General features: G+C 49.2%; 1 protein-coding gene across 2 annotated transcripts in view; it reads left to right on the forward strand.

The window, feature by feature from the left end:
- The window catches only part of NEIL3 (nei like DNA glycosylase 3), a 216,534-nt gene that overhangs the window by 70,398 nt on the left and 119,262 nt on the right, over positions 1 to 26,874 (forward strand). For both annotated transcript variants that reach the window (XM_069631449.1, XM_069631450.1), the window contains exons 5-6: positions 3,947 to 4,160; positions 5,622 to 5,696. In XM_069631449.1, the coding sequence (XP_069487550.1) occupies positions 3,947 to 4,160; positions 5,622 to 5,696 (289 nt within the window). The remainder of the gene's footprint in view (positions 1 to 3,946; positions 4,161 to 5,621; positions 5,697 to 26,874) is intronic.

The following is a 26,874-nucleotide window of genomic DNA, read 5'->3' on the forward strand; positions in this document are numbered from 1 at the left end:
AGCAAGCATTGTAAGTGATATTAGACTGGCTTTCATTGTTGAAGCCAATGTGAACTTTTTTTTATATTGGCATTTCATTTTTAATAGCAAGCCGAGTACTTTCTTACAAGGGGATACTGGCATTATACGCAAAGCACACATGTTTACGTTCTTATATGGGAATACCATCATATATTGGTGCTGTGTGCAAGGAAATGTATTGGCATATCCAGTTTGAAAATGTTTTTTATATATGTCATTTATTGTTGGGGGGGCATTATGAAAATGCACTGGGAAATGCTCCCATGCACGTTGGGCGACTTGCATCTATTGGATTTTTCCATGAGTTACCCAACACCAAAACAGTTTCAAGCCGTCTGGCTTGTTACCCAATTTTTCACAAAGTGTGCTGTGCAATGCAACATTTTACCTCATCATTAAAAATAGAAATTTGCGGGGGTAGGGAGGGCCCTCTCCGACTACCCCCACATGAATGCTAGCCCCTCCAAACCATAAATTCTCCAGCCACCACCGGGCACAACATTTTTTGATTTCCGAATGTAATCCCTGCGTCAAATTACCCGAGCCGATGTACTCTAGAACATGCCTTTTTGCTTATTTTAATGAATGAGAAATGTGTCCATATAAGGCTAGTTTACTGATTTCACATTGTTGAAATAGTGGGCTTACAGAAATTATTTGTCAAAATACATTTATTTGTCCAGCATATGAGGGGATGCCATCTATTTTCCTGTGTATATGGAAACTTTGTTTTTGTATTTGATCCCACACCATATCCCAGAAAACTGCAAATGCGGGATACCGTTCCACATAAGATTTTGGAGTGGTGTTGGAGTATTTTACTCCCTCCCCCCCGTTTTTTTTTTTTCTCAAATTTGGAAGCAGAATTATATTTTAGTTAGTACAAATTTAATTCCATTTCCCCATGGCAAGTTAAAATAAAATATATATTTTAACTCCCACCCTGATATCTTCATAAAAAAATACTTGATTGCATATTAAATGCATTTTTAGCTTTTCTTTTTTAAGTTCCTCTTCTTCATATCGGGTATTGCTAATCGTAAAGCTCTTTCCTGTGCGTCTGCTCAGCTGGCAACACTGAGCATGACAAACATTGTGGGTGGACGAAGAGAGCCTACGCGTCAATTCTATTTATTCTTTTGGGGGTATTTGCATCCTTTTAATGGAGAGTATCTTGTCGGATGCAACAGGAAGTCTGGCTTGACATTCCCATAGACTGTGAATCATTTCGGTGCGTGACTGTGGTCCGTTTTTTTTTTTTTTTCCCAACATTTGGTATTTTCTGAAATGTCTGGCTTGTGCATATTGTATGGTGACCAAAGCCAGTTTTGTAGGACATGCATGCCATGAACTGTAGCTGGGCCTCTGAAACCTTTATAATGAGATTTGATTCTTCTTCGCTGTTTATGTGAAAAGCACTCAATACCACTTGCTATTTTAATTTGAGATTTATTACCTCAAATACAATCCGAAAACTATTTTAAAAAAAGGACCAAAATTAAAACCAAGCACCACTTGCTCAAGCGAGAGGTGATTGTAGGACTTATGCACTTTTTTCTTTGCTTTCACCATTGACATTGACAAATTATCTAGCCTAGAAAAGGTCCCATATGCTGTACATTTTTGTGCCTTCTCAAGCAGCCTGCTGGTGTGCTGTAGAAAAAAGGAAGTAACTGCTCGCTTAGGCCTCTAGGAGATGAGGAGTTGTTTTTAGGGATGGTTTTCCACAGCTTCCTGTGAGGGGTGTGACCAGACACATCCTGAGTGAAGAACAGGTGTTCCACCAAGGTTAACCAAAGTCTCTTAACGTAGCAGATCAATTAATGGCCATCAGTACGGCTTCTCTTTTGGATCAAAATTAGTCTCGTACACATAATATACTGTAAAATATATACTTGTATCTATGTTGATCTAAAGTGAACAACCCTGTAAACACTTTAGTATATGCCAACATAGGAGAAATTTAAATGTAAGAAAAATATTGTAAAGAGATAAGGTATTGATTGATCTTCACCCCAGGACATACACTACAGGAGTCTAGCGAAACAAGTGAATACTAGGCCTATATAAGCCCTAGAAAAGAGGGGAGAAAGTTATTATGACAGCATAGGAAACCAGCCAACAGACAGTAAGACAAGCTAGAATTACAGCACCTTTACAAACGCGTAGAGCCGATGGGACTGCTAGTGGTTCCTGTAATACTATTATTTTCTATAGTACAGAGTAACCAGCAATGATGTATATACAAATATGCAGGGTTTGAAACTAAGATCGTGGGAGCTAAAACGATCCTAGTAGGCAGGAGTTAGTACATAGAATGCAGCAAATATTACTTTTACATGAGGTGAACTTTTTGTACATAATATACGCTCCATTATGTTTTAAATGTCTTCTAGAAGTCACTAATGCTTCTTTATAAACATTCCCAAATATAGAAAGTTAATGTCCCATTGTTATGTTTGTATGGTACTAGTTGGCCTCTGGAGCCAAAAGTAGCTCCTGGTAGCTGTTGGTATCAAGCTAACCAGGCCCTCGTGGATTAGGAGCTGGAGTTAAATAGCTCTCAACTCTCAGCAATTTTGAACCATGAGTCTGTGCTAAATCGCGAATGCCTTCTTATTCTAAAACCCTAGGCCATGTGTGAAACCGGGGCCAAATATACTGGTATCTAAACCTGCATTAGAAGAGCACTGGTGTTCAGCTAAATATGCAATACACATTGGGTGACCAAAAAAGTGAAATTTGGACGGAATAATTATTAATAAGATGCAATCAGTCATAGAGTGAACGGAAAAAAGCAATGTTCAATACAAAATGTAGACATCAGTGGGTACATTTACCATGCTGACCTTATAAGCGGTTGTACTACCAGACACCCACTGGTAAATAGTTAATTTTAGAACTGGTATGTGGTTGGATCTGGTATGTGGTTGGATCAACTTTTATGTAATAAAGAGTGAGTGGTAACTACTTGTAACTACTTTTTGTAAAGGACTCCTTTTTGTAAAGGACTCCAACCCAGGTTGATATGATACAAAGCAACTGTGTATCGGGTTGACATGAGAAATAGTGGCTGTGCAGCACACTTTTGCCTTGCAACAGAGAATACGTTTAGGTAAAGAAAAAATGCTGCAAATGTGGAAAGGTCTCATTTAAATTTAAGAACTAGCTTTCAGTTCAGTGGAATAAACTAAATGATGAATAAAGCAGTTTCTGAAGTTAAGATTTCTCAAAGGATGCACCTTAAAGGAACCGGGTCTGCTTTTCCAAGTTGGTCTCCTGATCTAAGCAAAGTTGAACCTACTGCAACAAACTCTTCAAAGGTCTTTTAGCAAAATAAACATTAAGACAACGGCTACACCAGAAATTGGCCCCTTTCCCTGGCATACAGAAAAGGGTGATGGAGCCACTACATAGTTTAGCAAAACCATCTAGGAGAAAATGTAGATCAACACCTTTGTTTCAGGCACAATATGTGAAACCCCAGGACTCTTGCAGCATTGCGTACAAGTCTGGATCCTCCAGGAAGGCACCCCCACTGTGTGAAGCATGTGTTCGCGCACACTGGAGCTGGAACAATCCTTATTGTGATCCTGCGACTTCCAGAACCTTATCCTTTTTCCAGAGGAGCCGAAAACATCCCCTTTAAGTTCAGAAGTACTTCCCTGGGAATTAATGCTTCTTTTAACCTGTTTTTTCAGAAGTGTCCCTCCCAGATATTGACCATCTTCCCTCCCTTTAGCTCTTTTCTAGTAACATTCTAAAAATCTCTGTTGGGCAGGTGCTTTAAGACGGTTTTAAAACTATGCAGAAACTAAAATTCATTATTTTGAAATTCATGAACTGAAAAAATCCAAGTGTATCATGTTGGCATTTGTGCTGTTTTTAAAATTAGTACAGCTAAATATTGAATTCTTTATTCTAGGAATGCAGCTGAATGTGAGCAGAGAGTTAGAGCGATGGAAGACTTGGATGTGTGCTCTGCTAAATTTAGCTTCTTGAGAGCAGAGACTGAAGTGAAGAAGCAAAAAGGACGCATGCTTTGCGACATCCTGTTGGACCAAAGTGTGTTGCCTGGCGTGGGCAATATCATAAAAAATGAAGCCCTTTTTGACAGTGGCCTCAATCCAGCTGTTAAGGTAAAGCATCTATTGGCAATTCAATATAGATTTTCCCAAAAGCATCTACAATTGTTGAAGTGACTTGAAACTTCCTTAAACTCAAGCTAGTGTTTGTAGTCCATTATTTTGCCAACTAATCAGAATTTTATTTCAGGCTGTTCACATGCAGTGTGCTCCTACTTCCCTGCCCCTTTCCTCAATATGGTAGGGATGTCAGCAAGAAAGGATTCCACTAGATCACACTAAATAGTAAATTGTCAATGTCTTGCCATTGTGTTGTGGAGATGGATATTCTTCAATTCCGGTGTAAGGTTCATGATGCGTCATTCATTTTGGATTTATCTAGATTCGCCATACGGAGTGACGTTTCCTGCAAATCTCTCAGCCAATAAGGTCCATTTCACCAAAGGATAAAGTTGTGTTTCAATACAAGACCCATCCAATATGAGAACATTTTGATGGAGTAATGCATTTTTACTTAACCAGTTAAGGCCCCTCGCTTAGTGTGAGATTACAACATAGTTCTAAGGTTAATGAATTACAAACTATTTGAACCAATGGCTTGGAATGGCAATTTCTTGGAAAACTGCTTTTGTTAGTTGGAGTGACTTCAGATAGGATAGTTGGTGAACTATAAGATCTGTACTCTGTACTCTGTAGACCCGTTCACAGTATTGCTGGACAAACCCACATTTGGTCATACAATTCCACATTGACCAAGAAGTTACAAATAATAAAACAAACAAGTGAATATACTATATTTTTCCAAATTCATCAGATTAGGCAGAAAGGTTTCTCCACATTTTGGTCATCAGTGGGCTCCTACTAGTCTAAATGGACCCACCAAGTGAAGCTGATGCCAAAACCAGGTTCAAGGTGCTCATGCTCAGAGTTTAGGCATCAAAAGCTTCAGTTTCTCTCTAGATATTTGCTTGCATTTCAGAATGTTTTAGCAGAAAGGGCTGTCTCCTTCTAAAGGAATTCCTACGCACGAACGAACGCACGCACGCACGAACGCACGCATGCACACACACACACACACACGAACGAACACACACAGAGGACGCGTAGTATTTCTGCACCTGCCCACACAGTTCCCCAAATTTTTCATGAACTCCAATATTGCTGTTTGATCGGAAGAGTAACTTTAATGGGTAAAAGGGGATCTTTGCCTGAATAACTCAGTGCAACAAATATCCATTTTAGAATTAAACTATTTTTATTAATCTAAAAAAAAAGAATTTGACTCACAAGTTCAGAAAATAGAGCGTAAAATACTCCCACATCAAAATATTACCTGGAGCCTTGAACTTACTCCTCCACTCATCTTCCACTGACTCACTCACACCTTCACCTGTATAAAGTTGGATCTAGTCGCCAATTTCCTTGTTTGTTTATTTTGCACTACCCTTTACCATTGCTAAGGAACATATTGAGCTTTATAGAAATGGATCACTTCTGAATATGTTCTATTTCCAGGCTGGACAGCTAACGGATGATCAAATACATCACCTTGTGAAAATGACACGGGACTTCACCCTTCTTTTCTATAAGGTACGCAAGCTTATATGTGTTTATTATTTTTCGTTTCTGAATTCGAAGTTCAAGATAAGTGGTACAAAATATGTAATCGCTTGTTTGCTCATAAGCATTGACATTTGCAGTTTTACATATACATTTACTGTAAATATTCTAGCCTGTAGGCTTTCCTTTTGAATGCTACTTTAGTGTTGTTGAGCATTTACAGTGTTGTCAAGAAGAACATTTAGGAAAGATGGATCACTGGGCTGATCATTGTGTATAAATGATGATGTGTGTCCAGCTGCCATCTGCTGGGTTCTTGTCGGACAATGCTCTAATGTCCTGTATTGTGAGGTAGAGAGGGTTGATAAGAACCTCGTCTGCTACAGCACTGGATCTTGAATATTGAGACCATTTGGGTGTTATGTCGAGCGAATACATGAAAAGTCTTGTCACTACAGTTGGTTGAAAAGGTGCTGTTTTATTGGCATATTGTTGCCAGAATCTTGGTGACATAGAATGTGAAATGACATGAAAGTGATGGCGAGTATGCTCATAGATGAAACACACTGTTCACAATGTACAATTTCGATTATCATAGTGATTGGTGCCCATAGTAGGGGCACAGCGGTCGGTTTCAACGTGTGGTAGGAAGAATGCACCAAGGGGCGATAAGAGAGAAAGAAAAATTGAAAGATATTGTTAGCTGGGGTTGGGCATAAGGGGTAGTTAAGCATGCTATGGTCTGTGGGTTGGATCTTACCAGGAGCGAGTGGCGCTAAGTCTTTAGTCTTGATGGAAGTTACCGAATGTGTTGGATGTTGGATAGCAAACTGGAGGAGAAATGGATTGAAGAATCATATAGCGGGAATAGGGGGAGGAATCTGCATGGTGGTAAGCATGCGAGTATAATGCTGGGCAGGGTTCAGGGATTGTACATGGTTTGGGAATGGCCATGGTGGAGCGTAGGTTCTAAGCGGTTGCCTGTGTGTTAATGCGAGTGGCACTGAGCAACCCGAGTTGGGTTCTCGAGCAGTGTACTCACCTGGGGCTGATCGGGAATAGGGCTGAGCCAGCGGTGTCAGCGTATGTTGGCCGTTGTGGTTTGGGTGGATGCCTGTGTACTAATGTGAATAGCACTGAGCAAGTCGGGTTGCGCTCTCGAGCAGTGTGCTCACAGGGGGCTGGTCAGGGATGGGGCTTGGCCAGCAATGTCATGGGTGGAGCAGCGTATATTAGCCGTGGTGGGTAGGGTGGGTGGTCCCTCGGGAGGCATGAGAGACCAGGGGCTGTATGTGACATGGGCCAAGGGCCACCGAGTTGTGATGGCCATATTTTCCGCATGGGGAGTGTCCTGCCTTGATTGGGGGGGGGGGGGGGGGGGGTGTTTAGCGTGGTTGAAAGGCGTTAGTGCTGTCTGTAAGCCTGGAGTCTTTGGGGCAGCTCATGTTTGGAGCGGGTCACAGCACTGTGTGGTGGGTACCATTGTGTGGTGGCCATGTCTGGGTTACTGCTGGTGGGTTAGAGTGCTGGGGCTAGTTGGCCATGGAGTGTGTCCGGTGGTGTATTGTAGGTATGGCGAGTGTCCTGGCATAATGAGGGCTGGTTGGCATGGTTACAGGGCAGAAATGCATGTGTGGCGGGTAACCATGTGTGGCGGCAGGTCTGGTGGCCTTGTCTGGGCTGCTGCTAGTGGGTGGGGCAGCCACAGGGCTGGATTGGCTTACCTGTCGGGCCTGTGAGGCCTCCTGAAAGGGATGTGTGGTTGCAATGATCTTTCGATTCCGGCCACCATCTTGGATCTGTATACATACGATCTGGATGATGATTGGCCCTGAACGGGAAGAGAGCTGCGCTCTGAAACGTGGTGGGATTGGTGTACCACCAAGGTGGACACAAGTGCAGTGCTGTACAACAGAATGCAAGGAACTTGTGTCGAGTCAATTGGTGGTGGAAACGTAAAAATAAATATATAATAGGTAAAGTGTGTATTGGATTGTCTAAGGTGGAAGTGTATGTGGGCACTGTTATGATCCCTACCCCTGACCCCCACTGGCAAGTCAGCCTGCCAGGAAAGGCCAGGTTTCGGGATTCCATTATGGCACCTTGGGCACCAGGCTCATAATCACTATGGAGAACACCTTAAGGTTGGGACTATTTTACTTAGAACTACTTTCTTGGGGGCTTCAGTCAAAATGGAGGCACTCGCATAGCTCAGTTCCCAAGAACTGAGCTATTCGTATAGTGTTTAGGGTGTGGCTGGCCTGGGACTACTTTACCTGGACTACTTTACCTGAAGACTATTTAAACCACAGCCAAACAGCAGAACACACTTCGCGTTATTCTGCTGTTTGCAGCGTAACTCTCACTGTGTCCAGTCGGGTCTCCATTATTCTTTAAACTGCGTGCCTGCAGAGAGAAAAAGAATATAGTTATTGGACTCTTACCTGTCAGTAGCATCCTGTCTTCAGCCCATTGTCCGCTCCTGATTCTGCTTACCTGGAGACAGTCGATCCAGCGAACTCCATCATCGGGGCCCCGCATGCTTCCCGGAACGCAGCAACCTGAAAAGGGGAGAGAGAAGAACAGCACTAGTGAGCGCATACTCGCGGTTCCACATGAACAACGAAAATCACAAGATTATTACCCGATTAGTCACCTTTTTGTTAGCATCCTTTCCAGAACATCACTGCAACCGGCGAAGAGTACCGTGGCCTACAAAGGAAGGGTAAAGTCACAGGTTAGCATATACAAGGCAAAACAGCGCCACACATCGCGCATTACTTAACGGACAGCATCGCGCACACCGCGCCTTCATTTACCGGCACATGCTCAGCTCCAACCCGCACGAAAACAAGAAAATCTCTTAGCACACCTAAAGAGAAGAAATAAGACATTAATAACAAAAAGAGGAAGAAGGGAAAGAACAGGATAGAATACAAAGACTGTAAAACAGCAAGACCTACCTTAAAGACACTCGAAAGGGCTCGCACCAGTGAAGTAACTTGGTCGCTCACGCCCACACGAGACTACGCATCCCTGCCACAAAGAGCAGGACGGAGAGCACGCCTTCTAAGGAATTAAGGCTCAACTTCCATCGGAGGCACTACCCAGGGATCGGGGAGAGGGTTTGAGGCGCATATCATCCAACCAGGGCTGAGTGGTGTCCCTGTGGATACAAGGTGAGCGTAACAGAACGCAAAGCCTAAATAACATAATCCACCTGGGCATCATGGAGACATCAGAAATTGACCAATTGGCTCAGTTGTTGGTACAGTTACGTGCCAAGGTACGTTCAGTCGGGCAAGAAACCAATGCTCTCAGGAGAGATTTAATTGTTACAAAAGTTTTTACCGATGAAATCGGTAGACAATTACTCCAATCACAGGCAGGACAAACCCCATTGCCTGGAAACATTCCGCCGGCACAAGCACCAACCTCATCAACCAGTCCAGTACAAATAACTCTACCTGGGGCAGTTCCGTTAGCTCCATCTGAACGATTCACGGGGGATCCCAGGAAGTATGCTACGTTCATGAATCAGTGACGTCTTAATTTCCTTTGCAGACCTGGTACATTTCCCAACGACCAGGCGTGGGTTGCTTTTGTTTTGCCATATCTGAGTGGTAGTGCTGCAGATTGGTTGGTACCATTAGTAAGTCGAGATGATCCATTGTTACATGACTTTGGAGGAGTTTCAGATGGAAATGGAGAAACTCTTTGCTCGTCATACCCAAGGACAAGCATTAGACAATGAACTTGTATCACTCCGTCAAGGAAATCAAGACTTGATAACGTATATAGCAACCTTTAATAGATTAGTCGTTGAAGCTCGGTGGCCTGAAAACAAAAGAACCACAGTATTTCATCGAGGTCTACGAGGAGAATTAAAGGACGTCCTAGCTCAGGTGGTTGATCCACCTAAAGACTGTGATGAGTTCATCAATCTGGTTGTGCAACTAGATCACAGATTACAAAACCGAAAGGAGGACCGGACTAGATTAGACACTCGGGCTATGTATGGTCGGTCAAAGCATAATGTATTGCGTGCATCGGAGAACACTGTAGAACCCATGCAAATCGGAGGTGTACGACCCCCTTTAACAAAAGGGAAGGCAACCGCGGGGGCTGCTGGTGCTGGAGGAGGAGCGGCCCGGAGGACGGGGAGAGGGGCCATCTAACGCTGCAGCAGGGACTGGAGCTCGAGCCCCGCTGCAGGGAACGGGCTCCTTGACGGAGCGAGAAGTTCAGACGGCGCTGCTGTGGGAGCGGCAGCCGCGGCGCCAGAGGTGAGACGGGTCCCTGGGAGGTGGAGTGGGACGGGGACCCATGTAGAAGGAGCCCTGTGGAGTGACTGTGCTGCTGGTGGCAGGGCCCTGGAAAGAAGGGAGCCCAGGTGTCGGCATATAGGACGAGGAGGCTGGGAGAGATATTGACTCACCGGTGGTGTGAGTCGGTGAGACAAGGCAGCGACTCCCCCTGGCTGCGGGCTTGGAGCGGGCCCTTGAGGAGATATTGAAGTGTGAGACTGAAGCCCCTAGGGAGGGGCATAGGGGGGGTTGGATCTCTGGTCCCCCTTTGTAGGGGGGGCCTTGGGGATCTCCCTCACGGATCTTGGGTGGGCTATACGCCCAGCCCCAACGAGGACACCTTGAGGCGAGGGGGAAGATGGGGGAGGGGGGTCATGAGGAAGGAAGCTTCTCCCCCCCCCCCCCCCTGGATCGTAGTGTGGAGTGCGGAGAGGGCCTGGGGATTTGCCTTGAAGGAGGAGGATTCCAGCTTGGAGGGTAGTGCCGTAGCCAGACGGCTAGGGTGGAAGTGGCGGAGGTTGGCGACACCAAAGGGGACACTCGGGAGAAGTAGGTGGAAATAGGCTTGAGGCTGCCAGGGGAGACTAGGTTTTCGGAACTAGCTTGGAGGGTCCCTTCTGGGAGTTGGGGACCATGGGGAAAAAACCAGCAACGGATGGAGAAATACACAGAAGCGAAAGAGAGGCAAGAGGGCCCGGACCGGCAGGAGGTCCCCTGGGGGAGGAAAGAAGCCCGGTGACTTTAGACTCCTTAATGGAGGCAATACAGGTCTCCAGAGACACTCTTCAAGAAAGTATTAAGGAGGTTCGAGTGGATGTCTCGCTGGTGAGGGCGGACCTCCGCAAAGTCTGCGAGAGAGTTACAGAGGTGGATCAGATAGTCAGTACGGTGGAGGATGATGTCCAAAGGCTGACAAACCAGGTGGCGGGCCTAATAGGCGCAACTCGTACCTTGGAAGTTAGAGCCAAGGATGCGGAGGGTCGCACCAGGCGTTGCAACATCCGTCTGGTGGGGGTCCCGGAGAGGGAGGAGGGCCCTAGTGCTGAGCTGTTTGTGGAAAACCTAATCCTAAAAGTCTTGGGGATCCTGGGCCTGTCCAATCTTTTCACAGTGGAGAGGGCACATAGAGTTCTGGGGAGGCCTCCACCGCCGGGCGCCCCGACGAGAGTACTGGTAGCCAAGATTATGAACTTTAGAGATCGTGACACCATTCTGCAGGATGCTCGCAGGGTGGGGCAATATGCGATTGGTAATGCAAAATTGAGGATCTTTCCGGACTTTGCCCTTGAGGTACAATGCCAGAGGAGATCCTACGACGCGGTGAGGAGCCGTCTGAGAGAACTCAATTTAAAGTATATGATGTTTTACCCGGCAAAGTTAAAGGTGTTGTCAGGAGGGAAGTCCTGGTTTTTCGCTAGTCCGAAGGTGGTGTGGAACTGGTTGGGCATGGGGCAGCATAAAGAGGATCCCTCTCCGGCTAGCCGGGTGGAGGGTCGGCTTGAGGTAGGGAAAGGGACTAAGTTTGATATGGGGCCGAGGAGGGGGGGGGGCCCTCCCGACAGGTGAGACTCCTGGAAGTGAGGTGGTATCGGGGTGGGAGGGGGAGTTGCAGGTGGGACTGCATGGGGCAGGTGGTGAAGCCCCTGGTTTAACCGACGCCACTAACTTCCAGCCTGGGGGTGAGAGGGAAGAGGGGCGGAATAGTGAAGTGGGTCTACTGTTATGGTGGGAGGAGAGGGATAGGAACATGGGGGAGAGAGGCGGGGTAAAGGGGGCAAGGGAGGTTGGGGGAGGGTTAGGGGTGGGGGGGAGTTGGAGTGTACGGCACCAAGTTGGGGTTCGGGGAGGGGAGTGGGATACAGCCATTGGAGGTGGACCTTGACGCAGCAGCTAGGCATGGGAAGAGGCGGAAGGGGATGAGTCATAGATATGGAAGAGGGGTTGACTGGGGGGCACAGTTCTGGCATGCCGAAAGAATAAAATGGGAGGTTTGAAGATTGGGACGTGGATTGTGCGAGGGCTGAGTTATCAGAAAAGGAGGAAGGTGGGGGATATTTGAAGAGACCGGGGATACAGGTGGCCATGTTGCAGGAGACACACGCGGATGTTGGGGAAGCTTGAGAGGCAGTGGGGGAGGTCAGATACGGGGTACAACATACTCGACCCAAGCGAGGGGGGGTTCTCATCTGGGTGGCAAGGGGGGGTCCCGCTGAAGTTGGAGCGGGGGGTGACCGATGGGGGCAGTGGGGAGGGACGGTCCTGGCACGCGGTACATGGGAGAACAGGTCACTGTGTATGGTCAACTCATATGCTCCCAATGTGGATGATGGAGTATTTCCCTTCGGTGCTGCGGATGATGGTGGGGGCTTACAGAGGGGAAATTATAATATGGGGGGAGACTTTAACTGCCATCTGGATGAGCGATTGGACGGGCATGGTACGAGAGGGGGATCAAAGAAATGTATGGCGGGATTGCTGCGGGAATTGGACTTGGTGGAGCTCTGGAGAGAGAAACATGGAGAGGAGAGGGGTTTCTCCTATTACTCGAGTGCACATGGTTCTTACTCGCGCTTGGACTATTTGATAGCGGGAAGGGAGTACTGTCACTATTTTGGGGAACTGAGTGTTTGGGGCGGGTTCTATTGGACCATTCTCCTCTGATGACGATGTTGGGCAGGCCCAGTGAACACCCACCACGGCGGTTGTGGCAGTTGAGGGGGGAGGCGTTGCGAGATGGGGCGTTTGTGGCAGAGCTCAGAGAGGAGATTGGGCGGTACTTTGAACTGAACAAGGGCACGGTGGACACTAGGGGGGTGTTATGGGAGGCCTTTAAGGCGACCATTAGAGGGAAGTGTTTGGCCATGGTAGTGGGGATGAGAAAACGTCTTAGAGGCGCTACAGCGGACAGAGGCCCGGATATCGAGCTTGGATAGGGAGGCAGCGGGGGGGCAGAGGTGGGGGAAACCCTGGCGTAAGCACTGGAGCTCCATCAGAAAACCTTGATGGAGCTGTCACGCTTTGATGATAGCAGACGAGATGTGAGGCTCCACGGGGAGGGAGATAAGGCGGGCAAACTCTTACATGGCTCATTAGCGGAGAAACCCCGAGCCGCCGGGACACAAGGAAATTAACGTGGCCTTTGTGGCATACTATAAGGGGCTCTATACGAGTGAGAGGGGGTACGTAGAGGTGGAGGATCTCATGGAGATGCTTCAACTGCCGCAGCTGGATGAGGGTAGTCAAGAGGAGTTGGAGGCCTCCATAGGGGAGTAGGATATAAGATGGGCGATACGACCTATGAGGAGGGGTGCAGCGCCGGGCAGTGATGGTCTCCCGGTAGAGTTTTATGCAGAGTTCTCCGATCTGCTCGTCCCGCAGCTCCTGAAGGTTTATGAGGAGGCGTTTCAGGGAGGGTGTCTCCCGGAATCGATGAGAGAAGCAGTGATCATGGTGATCCTGAAGGAGGGGAAAGATCTGAGGGATTGTTAGGCGTATCAGCCCATCTCGCTTTTAAATGTAGATGGGAAAATCCTGGCGGCCATTTGGCGGCGGTTGCGCCGAATTTAGTACACCCTGATCAATGTGGGTTTATAGGGGGCAGGAACACGTCGGGGGAATATTTCCCGCCTGCATCATGTGATGGATCGCGTGAAGTCACAGAAGCGGGACATGGCTATAGCGTCATTTGACGCAATGAAAGCGTTTGACTCCCTGGAATGGAAGTGGTTATTCCGGGTGTTATGGGAGTTTGGATTTGGGGAAAATGTGTGCAGATGGCTATCCCTGTTGTATACAAAACCGCTGGCGATGGTAAGAACAAATAACTGGGTTTCGGAAACGTGGGAGTTGGAGAGGGGGGACTAGGCAAGGGTGTGCGGCCTGCCCAATTTTGTTCGCTTTGGTGCTGGAACCGCTGGCGGCGTACCTGAGGCAGGAGATGGGCGAGGCTGGAATTGAGGTCGATGACCGAAGGCACATTGTACCCCTATATGCGGATGACTTATTATATGTGGGGGACCCTAGGTTATTCCTTCCGGACCTCTTAGAAATCTTGAGAAATTTCAGAGCCATGTCTGGGTTCCGTATAAATCCAGAGAAGTCGGTTTTGTTTTCGTTGGGGGGGGGGGCTACGGGAATGTCCAGAGCAGGAACTACCGGAACTGGGTATAAGATGGGAGATGCAGTCCTTCCGATATCTGGGGGTGCGGGTGTTCCATGATGTAGTGGATATGTTTGTACATAACACTGGGAGGCGCTATCTAAGATAAAAGAGGGTTTTACCACTCTCACTGATGGGTAGGGTGGCATTATGTAAGATGGTAATCCTCCCGCGGCTGCTGTATTTTTTTGCAAATATACTGTATGTGGCAAAAAAGGTGTTCTTTAGGATGCTGGATGTCAAGATTGGGGAACTGCTCTGGGACTCGGGGAGGAGGCGGGTGTCCCTGCAAACCTTGCGGAAACCAAGGGAGAGTGGGGGTCTGGGTCTCCCGGATTATGAAAAGTATTTTGTGGTGGCACAACTGCAATCGGTGCTGGTGTGGGATCATCCGGAGGCGGAACTCCTGGGAGTATTGGTGGGGCCCTTGCAGCGAGAATGTAGGCCAGCGGACCTCTTGTGGTACCCACTAGGCAATGTGGGGACATCAGTGGTTTTTGAAGAGGTAAGAGAAACGTGGAGGAAATATGTGGGTGGTAGGGTGGTTAAGGGCCGCTATGAGAAGAACCTCTCATGGGGGGCGGATCAGAAACTCTGCCAGGCAATTGGGAGGGTAGGGATACGAAAGCTACGGGAGAAGGGATGCGAAAAGGTGAGGGACTTCTTTGAGGGAGGGCAACTCGTTACCTGCAGCGAGTGGTGTGAGAAGTTTGACTTGCCACAGGGAGTTTTTCTGGCATATGGGGCGGTGGTTCGGAGGATGGCAGAGTTATGGAAGGGGATACCTGAGGAGCCGGAATCATGCCTGGTTCTCCGAGTGTTACTCGATCGGGCTGGGGAAGAGGACGTATATCGTGGGTATATAAGGCCCTCGGAGAGAGACCAATAGAAAGAGCTGAAAGTTAAGAAGTGGGAAGCGGACATGGGGCGCCAGATCTCGAGTGAGGAGTGGGAGAGGTTTTGGGACCCGGTTCGGAAATCCTCGAACGCCTGTTTTCAGTTGGTCCAATTTAACATTTTGCATAGGGTGTATATTACCCCAGTGGCACTTAAGGCGATGAGTGGAGAACATTCGGGTGATTGCCCCAGATGTGGGTCGGGGGATGCAGGGTTCTGGCATATGGTCTGGGAATGTGGGGTAATAATAAAATACTGGGATGAGGTGCTTAAGGGAATAAATGAGCTACTGGGAGCCAACCTGGAGAGAAGCCCGGAGACCTGTCTGTGGGGGAACCTACCGGGGGTGGGGGATAGACATAACAAATTACAGAACAGAATAGGTCGTTTCTACTTAGACTGGCGAAACGCCGATTGGTTATTGCGTGGAAGTCCCCCCTGGGTCCAACAACTCGGCTCTGGAGGAAGGATGTCTGAAGATGGGGCTTAGCAGAGTTGGCGATTTTGCAGAATTTGAAGGTGGAGGAGGATGCGGGGGAGGTAACGGTTCACTGGTCCCAATTGTTGAACGACCTTGCAAAAGACAATGATCTGCGCCCTCCGTGAGATGACGTATCGGGAGGAGATGCGATAATAAGTGAGAGGGGGATTTTGGGGGAGTGGTTTGTAGATGGGCTGACTCTAACCTCAATGAACTATCAATATTTGTGCTGGGCTGCTGTGGCTAAAGAAAACCGGAGATTAGTTTTGGGAGTGGGGATGGGTACGGGGTGGGGGGGAGAGTTTGACCGGGGGTAGGGGTTGTGTGGTTGGGTTTGTTTGGACGATCTAGAGATGGGTCTGATTTTTGAGGGTGGGGAGTGGGGGGGTGGTTGCTGAGAGACTGTTGTATTGAACTGTCAATTAAACATGTTTGTAAGAAGGGATGTTAAGGGGGAGGGGAAGTTGGACCGGTTTTTTGCTGATGTGTTTATCAAAAGGCAAATAAAGTGTTTTTTAAAAAAAAACCCTACTGTGCCAGGACAGACACCAAGAATCTATTGCTTTTGATCTCATCAAGGCTCCTCAGTTTCGACTAATATTGGGGATGTCATGGTTAGTAGCTCACAATCCTCAAATAGATTGGCGTGCAAAGAAGCTGGCCTTTTCCGATGACTGTGCTCTTACCTGCTATTACCAAGACAAGGAGAAACCAGACTTATGCACATCTGCGACTCCCAGAAGGGCGGCATTAGTAGTTGCCACGACTAGTACTTTACCAAGTGAATACCAAGATTTTCAGGATGTGTTCCAGAAAGAACAAGCTGATACGCTACCACCGCACAGGCCCTACGACTGTCAGATTGACTTCATACCTGGTGCACAAATTCCTTGTGGCAGAATCTATGCACTCACAGAACCAGAAAACCTCCATTTGAAATCTTATCTAAACCAGTACCTGGCAAATGGGTTTATCCGCCTGTCTAAATCACCGGCAGCCAGTCCCTTATTCTTCGTACAAAAGAAGGAAGGAGATTTGAGGACTTGCATCGACTATCGCGCACTAAACCAGATCACTGTAAAGAATTGTTATCCACTGCCACTCATTCCCGAATTATTAGATCAAGTCAAGGATGTCCAAATTTATACCAAACTAGACCTTAGAGGGGCATATCACCTGGTTCGAGTAAAGAAAGGAGATTAATGGAAAACCGCCTTTAGTACCAAATATGGCTTGTATGACTATCATGTAATGCCTTTTGGACTTTGCAATGCTCACGCTGCATTCCAGTACTTCATGAACAATGTCTTGCGGGAATTCATCAATGGTTGTGTCTTGGTTTGCATTGATGACATCTTACTATATTCTGCCTCAAAACAGGACCATGTCAAGCACGTCTGCTCCATTCTTACCAAGCCCCGCCAACATCAAAAAATGCTCTTTTCATGTAACCGAAGTTGAATTGCTTGGTTTCATCCTCACTCCGAATGGCATCAGAATGGACATGCACATTCTAAATTGCCCGTTACCAACAAAAGGAATCCAGAGTATGCTGGGTTTTTCAAACATTTACCGCCGATTCATCCCAGGCTTCTCTCAAATTGTACATCCAATTACATCATTATTACGAAAAAACAGTAAGAAGTTCAATTGGACCAAAGAAGCAGAGAAAGCTTTCCAAGAGCTTAAGAACAAATTCACTTCTGCTCCAGTTTTACGACACCCTTGCCCAGACCTCCCTCACATCGTAGAAACAGGCACCATGTTAGTTCTCATTGTGGTGATGAGGGTGAGGGGCGATATGGTGGTCTGCCCATTAGTAGAGCATTGGTGAGGCCACTGCCCGTTGGTCTGCCCATTGACAGAACGTGAATGTACGCCTTGAAGGAGACTCCAATCTGCGCCACTCCATCATAAATGAGTCACACCTACTGCCTTCCCAGCTTTCCCAGCACACATGCCTCAACGTGGAGAATACCACCTCACTGCACTATGCTCAACACCGATTTTGGCAATATATTTCTCGCCATACGCATATATGCGCTTCCAATAAGCCATGTACACCTTCTGCTATTGGGCGGACCTACGGCAATCCCCTACACTTAAAAGAACTCTCTGCCATTGGGCAGAACACACACATATATGTGCTACCAATAAGCCATGCATATCTTTCTGCCAATGGGCGGAGTGAGGGGTAATCCCCCACACGGAACGCTCTGCCAATGGGCAGACCACCATATTGCCCCTCTCCCACCCACCCTCATCACCACAATGAGTACTAACATGGTGCTCCATGTTGCGCCCACATACACTTCCACCTTAACAATCCAATGCACACTTTTTTACCTTAATATTTTCTTATTTTTACATTTATGTTTATTTTATAGTTAAAAAAAACATCTTGCTTGGTGCACCCACCATCAGTTAACACCACACAGTTTTCTCGCATTCTATTGTACAGCACTGCACTTGCCCACCTTGGTGTCAAACCAATCCCACCAACTATCAGACCGCAGCTCTTTCCATTCAGGGCCACTCATCCAGATTTTATATATATAATCTCCAAGATGGTGGCCGGGATCGAAAGATCACCGCAACCGCACATCCCTTCTCCCTTCATGACCCGCATCAAACATGAGCTGTCCTCACCACTCCGGGCTGACACACTCAGCATTACCGGCCTGCAACCACACCAACCAGTCCTCATTACGCCAGGACACTCCCCATACTTCCAAGAACCCACCGGACCCACTGCATGGCCAACTCGTCCTGTGCCTGGCCCCAGCGCTCTAACCCACCAGCAGCAACCAAGACACTGCCACCACATCTGCCGCGACACACAGGTACCCGCCACACGGTGCTGTGACCCGCTCCAAAAATGAGCTGCCCCAACCACTCCAGTCTTACACATACAGCACTACTGCCCTGCGACCACGCTAAACATCCCTCAAGCAGCCAGGACACTCCCCATGCATCAAAGATGCCCACCACAACTCGTTGACCCTTGGCCTATGTCACATACAGCCGCCGGTCTCTCATACTTCCCTGAGGGACCACCCATCCGCCCTAACCACCACGGCTAATATACGCTGCTCCACCCATGACATTGCTGGCCAAGCCTCATCCCTGACCAGCCCCCTGTGAGCACACTGCTCAAGAGCCCAACTCTGGTTGTTCAGCGCCACTCGCATTAACACATAGGCAACAGCCTACAGCCTGCACTCCACCATGGCCATTCCCAAACCGTGTACACTGCCTGAACCCTCCCCAGCATTATACTCCCATGCTTACCAGCATGCGGATTCCTCCCACCTATTCTCTCTACATGATTCTTCAATCCTTTTCTCCCCCAGTTTGCTATCCAGCATTCAACACATTTGGTAACTTCCATCAAGACTAAAACTTGGCACCACTTGCTCCTGGTAAGCTCCAACCCACAGACCATAACATGCTTAACGCCCCCTTCTGCACAACCCCATCAATCTCTTTCAATTTGTTTTCTCTTTTCGCCCCTTCGGGCACTCTGCCTACCACATGTTTAAACCAAACGCTGTTCATTTACACAGTGTAGTTCTGGTTACAGCGGACCTCAGGCTGGAGAGTGTACTGTTAAATAATTATGAGATTTGGTGGCGAGTGATCTTTTGGCTCACGTCTGTGGTGGATGACGGACATCCTTTTGAAGGGAGAGCTATGAGGGGCGGTGCTAGGACAGTTTTTCTAAAGTCCAACTGTGGGCTTCATAAAAACTATACATCTGAAACAGTACGTGAACTCCACTCTTAGTATAAGACTGTAACACCTGAGAATGTTGGTTGCATGGATAGAGCAGTCAGGCTTCTCTTGGGAGGGAAAGTGGGCTGTAGCTTGGTAAAAAGAAATTGTAGCATACATGCTCCACTCTTAGTATAAGACTGTACCACCTGAGAATGTTGGTTGCATGGCTAGAGCAGCCAGGCTTCTCTTAGGAAGGAGAGGGGGCTGTAGCTTGGTAAAAAGAAATTGTAGCATATATATGGTCCAAGGAAACGCTGAAGCACTAAAACACTGTGTTGTAAAAATAAAAGGTTTATTTAAATACAAGTAAACCAAGATAAATCTTGGGTAAGTAAGTATTATAACATCATATAAACGCAATCATAAAAACTAACTTGGTACCTATGGTATGCAAACCAAGTGTTAGGCAGAAACCTGTGCAGTTCCCTTAGGGACCACTGCAAAAGATTTAAAACTACAGGTGTTGGCAGTAAACCCACTTGGTAGCAGTCTGTACCACCCAGATGTACCTGGTAACTGTGGCTGAGCAGTCAGACTTCCCTCAAGAAGAGTTAGGCAGTATGCAAAGTATACTCAATAGGCACTCAGATACAATAATACAAGCAAACACTGACCAGAGCTTTGGTATCGAAGTATATAATTATTTATTTAAAAACACACAGTTGAAACACTCCAGCACTCTTATTGTAAAATATTCTAAACACAGTTACTATTATGATATATACACCCCTTTTTCCCTATTTGAAAATCACAGTAAAACACCACTTATTTTCATACAGAGGTGAGCGCTTAACTAGATTGCACTCTAATAAGTTTGTGAAAAAGGGAGGGAAAAAGACAGAATAAGCAGAGGTACACCACTCTACGATTCCAGAACACTGTTAGCAAGGCAGAGAGCAAAAAGTCACTGGTGAGCCAAAGTCCAAAGGCTGGGCCCACTCTTAGAGAGAGCAGAGCACAAATGCGCCCAAGATCACAGTTACACTAGACTAGTCTTGCAGAGGGTTCAGCAAAGCGTTTAGAGAGGCTTAGAAAAGTTTAGCCAAGGTGTCCCAGGCTAACCCAGGTTCGAAAGCCGGGGGCTAAATCTACCCCGTACAGTCGGTAGCAAGGGAAGCCAGGCGGGACACGGTTCCTTAAGTGGGAAGGATCCTCCAGCGGTGGCAGTTGTTCCTGGTAGTGGGTGCAAGTTGCGCCGCCGTCCATGGGAAGAGAAGATCTCGACTTGGAGGAAAGATGAAGGTCGTTGCACTACCAGGGCAGAAACCAGCCGCAGAGTTTTCCGGTTAAAGGTGGTTCCTTGGTTTCGCGGTCGTGGTAAAACATGGTATCCCGGTTGCCGGGATGCTTTATACGGGCAAGGCGGCCACGAGATATGTCGGGAAAGCGAAAAGACGGTGAAAGTGGTTATGCCCACCAGTCAAAGGAAGAAGACTCTCCGGCGGGAGATGATCTCTGTCGTTGGGAAAAGTGGTGAGGCAGTCCAGCAGGGCTCCACCGGTGGTGGTGTCGTGGCAGGTCGGCTCAGCTTCTCCCTCATCAGATTCTTAGGTCCTGTGGTGACTTCTGAAGTTCCAGTCCCCAAAGCCCTGCTTTTATGCAGCGAACCCCCATTCACTCAGCCTAGCTGTCACTCAAACATGCTAAGTGGTGAGCTGGCCGGCTCACCACTTGGGCCAATCAGGACGGAGTGCGACTTGCGTTGCCTAGGCAACTCAGTCCAGGGTGCCTAAATTCCCCTCCACCCCTCCTAAGTACCCCAGACACAGTGGCACCACTTTGGTGGGCTTCTGTGGAGAAGCCCGCCAAAAAGTGGAACAAAGGGCTCGACTTGGGTTGGAGTCACAGAAGAGAACACAAACGCCATTTTAGAATCAAGTTTTGGCAAAAGATACCAACCGGAGAATGAATATTAATTAAATAAACCGGCGGTATGTTCGAGGCTACCGTAAATAATTAAATAAAGATAGTAGCCTAAAACAATGGGAAATCCCATAGGAAAATATTCGCGGTTGAATATAAAGTAGTATCCACTGCCACCAGCCAAAACTCGATCAGGGGGGACGGAGACGTGCCCCCTCGACTAACAGACCCCGGGGCAGTTGAATTGCCCCAGCCAGTACGTCCACAATATGATGGTTTGTACTGGTTCTGTTCAGAATTTAAGACTAGTAAAGTAAATGGTGACTTTACATGCCCTGGGAGACAGTAGTCAGTCCCAGGGTATGGAGTCTATACTGGGGGGTCACTATGACACCCCTGTGTCACTGCACTGAAGGTGCTGTGTAACACATCACAAAAACACATGAAGCCCTATGGAGTAAAATACCCCATAGCCCATTAAACACATCTAGATTCAAAGAAACACACTCAAATCATGCCCAAGAGTGAGGGTAAAAAAGTCTCACTCTTGGCAGGAAAAAAAAATAAACCCCGAAAATCCAGCAAAGCTGCTGGGGGACTCACTAGGTTAGGAAATTCAGCCTAAACAGAGAATTCTCCCTAACACCAAGGTATGACCTTATTTAGAGGAACAAGAAGCAAGTCAAGGTGAGTCAAACTTAAGGTTATACATTCAGGAAAGTAATATACTATTCTTGGGGAATCTGACCAGGTTAGATACACTTTTAGAATACAATCAGTATTTCAAGGGTTGTTGACCCTGTCAGTCATGCAGTGACACTCGGTTAAGAAATCGCATAATAAACCAAGCCTGTTACATTACTTTTTAGAACTCTGTTCAGAGCTAGTAAAACACTCATACTTTCTGGAGGGGCCTCCAGCTACTCGATGAAGTATGAACATTCACTAACTACTTTAGAATGGACTAAGCAAATCAGGGAAAGCAAAACCCTATCACACTTTAAGAAGACACAATGGGCCTCATTACGAGTCCGGCGTTAACCGAGGTGGTAAAACCGCCTGGTTAAAGCTGGACTCGTATTACCATTCCGCCTCCGTGATTCCCGGAATTACCGGGGCATTACAACCCCGGTTTTCCGGGAATCACAGAGGTGGAATGGTGTAAATCCCCATTCCGATTGAGTCCTATGGGACTCGATGGAAATGGGGATCATGGAAACACCGGCAGCATCTCGTAATGCTGCCGGTGTTTCCTCATCAGACCTGGCGGGAACATCACCTCCCGCCTGCAGGGGTCGGACTCAGGCGGTCCGGAAACAACGGTGGCGGCGGGTTTACCGCCACCGTTATTTCCGGACCGCCTGGGTCGTAATGAGGCCCAATGTATTTCAAGGTAAGTAATTGACCCAATGACTATCTTGAAAATGCTCTAAGCTGTTTCAGGGGAGGCACAACCCAGTGTTACAAGTTTACAAGAGCAGCAGCTATTCACGGTGAGTAAGGAACCATATACGTTTAAGAGGGGCTTCAAGCAACTCATAAGACCAGTATTAACTCAAGGACTGTTTTAGAGCTGTATAAAACAAACCAGGGAAAACCAAACCCAATGATACACTTTAAGAAAGACACAATGTATTTCAAGTTGGGAAGACCCTATTGGTGAGATTTTACACTCATTCAGTTAAGAATACTAAAACAGTACCACTACCTTTTACTTTTCAGAAGGGGGGAAACCCCATTCAATGTTAGTAAAGCAACTTATATACTTTTTGGACGGGCAGAATGCAACTTTTGTAACTTCTTCTCCAGCATGGGTTCTGGCATGGATTCACATGCTCATGAATATTCCCCGTCGTCAGGCTGGGAATCCTCGGTAAAGAAAAAACCAGTATCAGTTTCGTTTCTGATCTGTCTTTCGTAGTAGTAACCAATCACTGGTCTCTGCGTCATACTGACCACAGCCAATGACTGCCCTCTACCTAAGCACCGCCTCTGGCAGCCATCTTCAGATTTTTACCGCACGTTCATGTGTTGGGATCCTCGTGCTATTGCTCTCGAGCGTTAGTGCTATTTCTTCACGTTTTTTCTCAAAAACTTCGTTTTTTCGGTCAAAAGAGCCTCAAGCTCCACCGACTCTTCATCCGATCAACGGGGACCCGTGTCGGATTCGTCTGCTCCCTCAAGGGTGAAGATTTCGTTGAGCTACGCTTTTGGAGGACTCCAGAAGCTTCTCAGGCCCGGACATGGCCCAGGAGAAGGGAAGCTCGACACCCGGAAAGCGAGCACCCGGCGAAGCTCCTGGAGAGGCCCCGGTCGAGCTCGAAGGCCCCATCGGAGGGGGAGCGAGGCAGTGTTCCCCCCCCCCCTCAAGGATAAGGCGGTGAGTGCACCTAAGGTGGTGAAGGCCTTAATCCATCCGGCCAAGCCCTCTATCGATACTGTCGCGGCGGCCCTGGCTCAGCCTGCGGAGGCTACACCAGTGGTGGCGACCTCGGGGCTCAGAGTCTCCCTGCCACCTCGGAGGGAGTCCTCTTTTGTGCCCATCGATAGGACCCCCGTGAAATCCCCGGCGGGGAAGAAAAAGGGGGGGCAGGGCGTCGTCGTAGATTCGGCTTCAACTTCGGAGGAAGAGCTGATCGAGGTCTTAAGCCACGGCCTTGGCGTGGAAGAAGACCGGCCCGTCGAGATGGATCCCGACGCAGGTGACGACAACATCGTCGAGGGTGCCGACGGGGCCCCTGATCGCCCATCGGATTCCCCTCTGCCAGCGCCGCAAGACAACTCGGCGGCCATTTTGTTGGCTATACAGTCCTTATGCTCAGAGATAAGGACGAGACTACCGTTGCCGACGGAGGAACCTCTCCCGTCGGGGGATCCTGAACCGGGACCTTCTGGCGTTCCCCCGCCCAAGAAAAGAAGGATTCACCCTCCACCTCCTTTTCAGCCGTCGCGCCCCGTCCAGCCCTCCTCCCCGTCCACCCGAGGGGATGATAGGGGGACTGACACGGCAGCGACGGGTACGGACGACGAGGTATACGATGAGGATCTACCGTCGTCACCTCCCACCAGGGCTTCTCCGCCCGACGAGATTGGATCGTTCCACTCCATGATCTCCAGGGCATCCGAGCTTTTCCAACTCTGCCCTGAGAAGAAGAAAAAGGAAGGATTCCTTTATCAACGGCGCGAGGCCAAGAGGAAGACAGTCCTCGCGGTGCCTCTACTGGACGACATTTGGGATGAGGGCCTCGCCCTCCTCAAGAACCCTTCCACGACGCCAGCTAGAAGAGACCGGTACGAGAAGAAGTACCGGGTCCCGGACGCTGCCCCCCCTGTGCCTCCGGGCGCAGCCTGCCCCGGACTCCGTCGTCTCCGCGGCGGCCAGGAAGAAAGTGGGGGGGGGGAGTGCGGCCTCCACATCGACGTCCCCACCGGACGGCGAGGGAAAGAAATTGGACACTATGGGACGCAGGGTCATCTCGTCTGCAGCGACGACGATTAAAGCGGCCAACGCCTTGGCTATCGTGGCCCGCTACGACAGGGAGCTATGGTACAAACTGGCTCCCCTGCTGGACTTCCTACCGGACGACAAGAGGGCGGATGCCCTGGAGATCCTACAGGAAGGTGAGGTGGCGTCGGACCATGCCATCACTATTGCGACGGACATCGCCGACACTGGGTTTCGCCAGTTGGGCAACGGCGTGTGCCTTAGGTGGCGTGGATGGCTCAAGGCTACAGACTTCCGTCAAGACGTACAGACCAGAGTCCTGGACATGCCGTTCGATGGGAACAACCTGTTTGGGAAAACAGTGGACGATTCCCTTCAGGCCATTAAAGCGGACACTGAGACGGCCCGGGCCCTTGGGGTTCTGCAGCAACGACGGACGCCCTTTCGGAGCAGCGGAGGCAAGGGCGCCTCCAAAGGTTCCGGTGGTGGTTTCTCCACCTACCGTCAAGCGGCCCGCTCGTCGTCTCAGGAGGCCTACAGAGGACGAGGCAAGTCTGGCGGACCCCGCCGTCGTCGCCAAGGCGGCAAAGCCTCGTCGAAACAGGATTGAACCGACCGTGGGGTCGGGCCCCCACTGATGCACCCTGGTGGGAGGCCGGCTGCGAGCTTCGTCAGCGTGTGGGAGTCCATCTCCACCGACCGTTGGGTGCTGGACGCCTTAGCCCGGGGCCACGCGCTCGAGTTTCAAAGAAAGTGCCTGCGCGTCCCCCCCGTGGCCAGGAAAGAGCTTCACGTCCCTCAGCTTCTCCTGGAGGTAAGGGCGATGCTCAGGAAGGGCGCCATCGAACTCGTCCCAAAGAGGCTTCGGGGCTCCGGAGTTTACTCGAGATACTTCCTCGTGAAGAAGAAGACGGGAGGATGGCGCCCCATCCTAGACCTGCGACGTCTGAACAAATTCATCAAGGCGCAGAAGTTCTGGATGGTCACCCTCCAGCACGTCCTGGGTCAGCTGGAGGAAGGAGACTTCCTGTCGTCGTTGGATTTGGAGGATGCCTACTTCCATATTCCCATCCTAAAGGGGCACCGAAAATTCCTCAGGTTTGTGGTCCAAGGGCGTCACTACCAGTTCAAAGCCCTCCCCTTCGGACTACGGTCGGCACCCAGGGTATTCACCAAGTGCCTTGCACCGGTGGCGGCGCAGCTGCGCCGCGAGGGGATCCACGTCTACCCCTACCTGGACGACTGGCTCATCCGAGCCAAGACGAGGGAGCTCGCCGTGGAGCACACAGCAAGGACCGTCCAACTTCTCACGGACCTGGGATTCTCCGTGAACTACGCCAAGTCCCACCTGGTACCCGCGCAAAACGCACTGTTTCTGGGAGCGAAGCTCGACACAGTGTCCCTTCTGGCCTCCCCGTCGGAGGAAAGGACCAGGTCCATCCTGGGCAAGGTACAGCGGATGTTGGCTTCCGACGCGGCCAAGGTGAGGTCCATCAAGTCCCTCCTCGGAATGATGTCTTCTTGCATCTACCTCATTCCCATGTGCAGGCTCCGGATGCGCCCGTTGCAGGAGTTCCTGGACGCGCGCTGGATCCAAACGACGGGCGGCTTCGAGGAGAGGATCACACTCGACGAGAATTTCCGCCGAGCAGTCCGGTGGTGGGGCACCCGCGCGCATCTGACGGCGGGCATGGACTTCCAGACCCCAGACAACCAGGAGACAGTGACCACGGATGCCTCCCTGGAAGGGTGGGGAGCGCACACCGAAAATCTGCACGCGAGAGGCCTTTGGCTCCCGACGGAGAAGTCCCTCCATGTCAACGTCCTGGAGCTCCGTGCAGTGTTCTGGGCCCTCAGGTCCTTCCTTCCGTCCCTCAAAGGCAAGGTGGTGAGGATCTTCACCGACAACACCACCACCATGTTTTACATCAGGAAACAGGGCGGAACCAGGTCCCCAGCACTGTCCAAGGAGGCGCAGGACCTGTGGCATTGGGCCGTCGCCCAAAGGATGTTTCTGGTGCCGTTTCATCTGGCAGGGATAAAAAACACCATCGCCGACTCACTCAGCAGGGAGCTGCGCTCGTGCCACGAGTGGGAACTACGGCAGGATCTAGTGGATCGCCTCTTCCGACGGTGGGGCACACCCCAGATCGACCTGTTCGCGACGGCGACGAACTCCAAGTGCCGGAGGTTCGCCAGCAGGTTTCCCCAGGCGAGGAGCATGGGCGATGCTTTCTCGTTCCCCTGGGAGGGCCTGTTCCTCTACGCATTCCCTCCTT

Source organism: Ambystoma mexicanum, chromosome 6q (genome assembly GCF_040938575.1).
Source record: "Ambystoma mexicanum isolate Mex_15411 chromosome 6q, UKY_AmexF1_1, whole genome shotgun sequence".
In the NCBI taxonomy this organism is placed as follows: domain Eukaryota; kingdom Metazoa; phylum Chordata; class Amphibia; order Caudata; family Ambystomatidae; genus Ambystoma; species Ambystoma mexicanum.